The sequence below is a fragment of the Choristoneura fumiferana genome, chromosome 16 (genome assembly GCF_025370935.1).
Source record: "Choristoneura fumiferana chromosome 16, NRCan_CFum_1, whole genome shotgun sequence".
In the NCBI taxonomy this organism is placed as follows: domain Eukaryota; kingdom Metazoa; phylum Arthropoda; class Insecta; order Lepidoptera; family Tortricidae; genus Choristoneura; species Choristoneura fumiferana.
Window position 1 is genome coordinate 7973081 of NC_133487.1, and position 6152 is coordinate 7979232.

Sequence of the window (6152 nt, forward strand, 5' to 3'; positions counted from 1 at the left end):
GACTCTATTTCTAGGGCCGGAAGGACGTGTCAGATATATTTGCACGCTCAGATATTAATGCTGGTGACTGTACTTCTTTGTATATCTTCGCACTTGAAGTGAAATGTAGTTCCACATACTCCTAAAGATTGAAAGCCCCACACATCTTCTGATTTTCTTAGCCGCCTGAGGTTCAACGATCTAGGTACATACCTCATGTTTGGGTTAATAATACATGTTTAGTACTTTACTTTTGTGTCGCTTAAAATCCAAATCAATTTGTATTAGATTTTGCATGTCATATTAAATATTTTCCAAAAAGTCACATTCCCGCCGCTAGAGGGCGCTACGAGTTCCAAACTGATGTTTAATTTATTATTTTTTGCAATAAATTTGTCTTGCACTGGATACCGCTTAGAACGGTAGTTTTGTTATTTCTCCTACACCTTCAGCGTACGGCACATAAAAGTGGTCCTTACCGAACGGATTATAAGAACTATTTTTCAAATCCCGTGAACGTGAATTAACCTCATCGATTAACCTCATCGAAGTTGTTTACGAGTTAAAGTTGAAAGTTAAAAACGGACATTATTAAATAAAGAATAGACTAAAAACTAAGGACAAAGTGAATTTACAAGTGTAATAAACATTAGTGGGAACTGTGAAGTGTGAAAAAAAAACTAGTAACTAATCATGGAAGAGTACATTGTGGAACAAGAAAATACTTATGTTTTGATTATTTCGACGATAAGTAATTATAAGAAAACACCGAAACAAAGATTAACTAAAGGTTATGTACAAGTACGAATGGAAACCCTCACTGATTATTGGTCGAAATTTCGTAGCAATCATTTGGCAATGTTGAAGTTAGTACCTAAACAAGAGCGTAGTCAGTACGAGTATTTTACCAAAGATTATTTTACTGAGTTGGAAGAAAAGGTTGTTGATATGAAGGCAAATATGATGGACTTTATGATGGCATCGCCGGCTAAAGGAAGTGAAACAAATCCCTCAAGTTTACCGTCCACCTTTGCATCATCGAGCGCACATGACGAAGTAAAATTACCAAAAATCAACATTCCCCAATTTTCTGGCGATTATCACGAGTGGACTTCGTTTCAAGATTTATATGTTTCGCTAATACACAATAAAAGTACACTTAATAAGGTACAGAAAATGCATTATTTAAAAAGTTGTTTATCAGGTGCAGCTGAACAGTTATTAAAGCATATACCTATAACTGAGAACAATTACGACACGGCGTGGGAAACTCTTAAGCAAAGATTTAACAATAAAAGAATCATTGTCAATACGATATTGAGTCGATTAATAAATCAACGAAAATTGACCTCAGGAACAACAAAAGGTTTACGAGATTTATTAGATACGACGAACGAATGCTTAAATAAATTAAAAAACTTACAAATCACAGTTGAATCGTGGGACATATTGATAATTTATTTGATTGTTAACAAACTCGATCAAGAATCGCATAAAGAGTGGGAACAAGATTTGGGAAGGCTAAAGATTAGCGAATTACCTAAACTAGAAATGCTAACAACATTCTTAGAAAAAAGGTTTCGTATATTAGAAATGATTCAGCAGCCGGGTTCAACTTTATCGAACTCAGCTGTTAAACAGAGGACATTCCACACTAACACAGTGGAACACACATGTGCTTTCTGTAACCAAGATCACTTACTATACACTTGTAAAGAATTTGGAAAATTATCAGTGGAGAAGAGAGTGGAATATGTGCAAGGCGCGCGGCTTTGCTTCAATTGCCTAGTGCCGGGGCATTCTGTGAAATTCTGTAAACAAAAATCTTCATGCCGCCGATGTGGGAGAAGACATCACTCTCTGCTGCACAGTACGTGGAATAAGCAGTCGGGGAACTATACCAAGGACCCTGTGACCTCAGCACCTCCTTCTGACAACAAAGAAGATATCAAGGAAGAAAAAGAAGATAAAATAAAAAGCATATTATTTCTCACTTCACTGCTGGGAGGCAAGCGGTGCTGATGCCGACTGCACTAGTACAAGTAAAAGCTGAAAATGGGGAAAAACACTTGATGAGAGCGCTACTGGACCCCTGCTCGCAAGAATCGTTTATCACCGAGGCCGCTGCTCAAAGGCTTAGGTTACGACGGGCATCTATTAGCGGACATGTAACAGGAGTTGGCCAAATGAAGACTATACTCAAACATTGCACAGAATTACAGTTTTCATCAAGAATTGAGCCCACACTTACAATGAAAGTCACAGCGTACGTTGTACGTCACCTCACCGACATGATGCCGGCAAAAAGGATTGATATTGGAGAGTGGAAATATTTAGATCATCTGGTCTTAGCAGACCCTACGTGTCACATGCCAGGTCACATCGACTTGCTCTTAGGAGTCGAAGTTTTCAGTGAAGTTCTTAAACCTGGTGTGATTAAAGGCCCCTCTGGTTCCCTCATAGCTCAAGAGACTCACCTCGGTTGGGTTGTTTCTGGTATAGCTAAATCGGGCACCACTGATATTAAAAACATCGTCAGCATGCATCTAAATGTCGATTTGCACAGCATGTTGAAGAAGTTCTGGGAGTTAGAAACCATAGAAGAAGATACTTACGCACTAACCTCAGATGACAGGAAGGCAGAAGAGAATTTTGAAAATACACATAAACGAAGCAGTGATGGCCGTTACGTAGTGAGATTACCATTCAGAGAAGAGCCACCAACCTTACCACTTAACTCGCGAGACATTGCAGTCAGAAGATGGATTGCCTTAGAGAAAAGATTAGAAAGAACACCATCTCTGAAAACCGATTATAACAACGTGTTACAAGAGTATATAGATTTGAATCATATGAAAAAGATTGAGGGTGATGATAGTACGGAAAAATGTGTCTACCTACCTCACCATGCTGTAGTCAGAGACGATAAAGAGACCACTAAAGTCAGAGTCGTGTTCAACGCATCCTCTGCTGGTGCAAATGGAGTTACATTGAATGATGGATTACTTACAGGACCGACCTTGCAGGAAGATTTGAGAGACATTCTGCTTCGTTGGCGGACACATAAAGTTGCATATGTGGCGGATATAATAAAGATGTACCGACAGATAGGCGTACACGAAGCAGATACGAATTACCAACGTATTGTCTGGCGATCTGATCCCCTCAAGCCGATTGAAGACTACCGTCTACTTACAGTGACGTTCGGAACTGCTTGTGCGCCGTACTTAGCTATTAAAACCTACGACAAGTGGCGATTGATGAAAGTCGGGACCATCCTGAAGCTCAGCGTATAATTCTGGAAGACTTTTATATGGATGATCTTTTGTCAGGCCATGATACAGAGGAGAAAGCTATAAGGGACCTAAAAATCGTTACCGAAATTCTAAAAAAAGGGGGCTTTAAGATGCAAAAATGGAGCTCGAACAGTAAAAGGGTCTTGCAAGAAGTCGAATCCAAAGAAAGGGAGGAAAATATAAAACTAGAAGTAAATAAACGTGAAAACATAAAAACTCTGGGTATTATTTGGAAAACTAAGGAAGACAAGCTTAAGATAACAAACAATTTAAAAGACTTACCAGTCAAGCCTGTTACGAAAAGAAATGTGTTGTCGGATATAGCTTCGCTATTTGATCCCCTGGGATGGCTGGCCCCTTCTATTGTCATCGCTAAAACATTTATGCAGAAATTATGGACACTGGGAGTGAGTTGGGATGAAGAACTGCCTGAAGTTTTGATTAAAGATTGGCAGACATTTAGGGACGAGATCCCCGCATTAACTGAAGTTGAAGTAGATCGCTGGATACACACCAAGGAAGATAAAAATTCTATTGAGGTACACGGATTTTGCGACGCCTCCATAAGTGCTTATGCGGCCGTAGTCTATGTGAGGGCCATTAAACCTCAGGGGCAAATCAAGGTTACTTTACTTACGGCTAAAACTAAGGCAGCTCCGCTGAAGCAAGTGTCAGTCCCAAGGCTGGAGTTATGCGCTGCTGTTCTACTTAGTAAGCTCCTAAATCATGTTGCAAAAATAATGAAGTTGAGAAAGGAACAAGTATTTGCATGGTCCGACTCGCAAGTAGCACTAGCATGGATTAAGGGCGATCCAGTTCGGTGGAATCCATTTGTCAAGAACAGAGTCAATGAAATTAATGAAATCACTGTTATCCAAGACTGGTACTACGTCAACACCAAACAAAATCCAGCTGATCCTGCATCACGTGGCCTGTTGCCTAGAAAACTGTTGTCAAATTCGCTTTGGTGGAATGGGCCAATATTTTTGCTGGAACCAGTGATTGCCTTACCCAAAGACCACATACCTGAAACAGACTTAGAATGTCGTAAAAATATAAAATCATTGGTGACGGAAATGGATATAAACGAAAATGAATTTATACTTACCTTAGCACGCAGATACTCATCCCTCAAAAAACTTATTAGCGTCGTCGCCTACTGCAGAAGATGGATGTTACACCTGAAAACAAAAAAGGAAAATAAGGAACACTTACCTGGTTATTTAACATCAGAAGAAAGACAAGAGGCTCTTACTATTTGCTTGAGAAAATCACAGGAGCAAGTGTTCAACTCGGAAATTCTTGATCTGAAAAATAAAAAGCCTGTTAAAAAAGGAAGTCGTTTGTTACCACTCTCCCCCTTTTTGGATCCAAAGGGCGTGCTAAGAGTGGGCGGTCGGCTACGCCATGCAGAACTAGAAATGGAACAGAAATATCCTATTATTATTTCAAAGGACAATGCTCTGTTGCCTCTTCTTTTGGCTGAAGCTCACAGCAGTACTCTCCATGGCGGCCCGCAACTAATGATGACATATCTGCGATCAAAATATTGGCTGATTAATGTTGGAAATGAGATTAAAAAATACGTACGCAGATGCGTAATCTGCATAAGACAAAAAGCAGAGACTAGTACACAGCTGATGGGGGACTTACCTGCTGTAAGAGTGAAGCCGGCTAAACCGTTTCTTTTCACGGGTGTAGATTTTGCTGGACCTATCAATGTGCGCATGAGCAAAGGTCGCGGGGCCAAGAGCAACAAAGCCTATATTTCACTTTTTGTGTGCATGGTAACTCGCGCCTTCCACATCGAACTGGTGAGCAATTTAACCTCTCAGGCATTCCTAGCGGGCCTTAAGAGATTTGTGGCGCGGCGAGGGCGATGTGCAGAGATATGGAGTGACCACGGAACGAATTTTGTCGGGGCTAAAAAGGACTTGATCATAATGTGGCGTCGGTGCACTTCTGGTTTACCTGATGAATTTATAGCCCAGCTGGAAGACTTGCATATTAAATGGAAATTTATCCCGCCGGGAGCCCCTAATTTTGGCGGTCTATGGGAGGCAGGCGTTAAATCAATAAAACATCATTTGAAGAGGGTCGTGGGCAATTCTACACTCACGTTTGAAGAACTAACCACCTTACTTGCCCAAATCGAAGCCTGTCTCAACTCTCGCCCCTTATCTCCACTAAATGATGATCCTAATAGTTTTCAACCATTGACCCCAGGCCACTTGCTGATTGGCGAACCGCTTGTTGCTATTCCAGATGACGATTTCACGGAATGGAAGACTCACAGTTTGACTAGATGGCAACTGACGCAAAAGATGCTACAAGATTTTTGGAAAAGGTGGCAGTGTGAATATTTAACCCGATTGCAACAGCGTCCCAAGTGGAATCGCGTCCAAAATGATCTGCAGTTGGGTGATTTAGTGCTGATCAAAGACCAACGACTGCCTCCAGGCCAGTGGCCAATGGGCCGTATAGCCGCTAAACACCCCGGTTCTGACGGGCTGACACGTGTTTACGATATACGTACGAAATCTGGCGTTATGCAAAGACCTATTACGAAACTCTGCGTTTTACCAATGTTAAAGGACTCCGTCCTTTAGGGGGGGAGTATGTTTGGGTTAATAATACATGTTTAGTACTTTACTTTTGTGTCGCTTAAAATCCAAATCAATTTGTATTAGATTTTGCATGTCATATTAAATATTTTCCAAAAAGTCACATTCCCGCCGCTAGAGGGCGCTACGAGTTCCAAACTGATGTTTAATTTATTATTTTTTGCAATAAATTTGTCTTGCACTGGATACCGCTTAGAACGGTAGTTTTGTTATTTCTCCTACACCTTCAGCGTACGGCACACCTCAGGTTTAT

At 40.8% G+C, this 6152-nt stretch overlaps 3 protein-coding genes across 3 annotated transcripts; all 3 read left to right on the plus strand.

Annotated features, from left to right (window-relative positions):
* The first annotated feature begins 837 nt into the window (after nucleotides 1-837).
* On the plus strand, nucleotides 838-2001 carry LOC141436561 (uncharacterized). Its single transcript, XM_074099565.1, has one exon. It carries the CDS (start codon nucleotides 838-840, stop codon nucleotides 1999-2001), a length of 1164 nt encoding a protein of 387 aa, XP_073955666.1.
* Nucleotides 2001-3275, plus strand: LOC141436562 (uncharacterized). Its single transcript, XM_074099566.1, has one exon. It carries the CDS (start codon nucleotides 2001-2003, stop codon nucleotides 3273-3275), a length of 1275 nt encoding a protein of 424 aa, XP_073955667.1.
* Nucleotides 3276-3292: 17 nt separating this feature from the next.
* Nucleotides 3293-5884, plus strand: LOC141436563 (uncharacterized). The gene has a single exon (XM_074099567.1). The coding sequence runs from the start codon at nucleotides 3293-3295 to the stop codon at nucleotides 5882-5884; it is 2592 nt and encodes an 863-aa protein (XP_073955668.1).
* The last annotated feature ends 268 nt before the right edge of the window (nucleotides 5885-6152 follow it).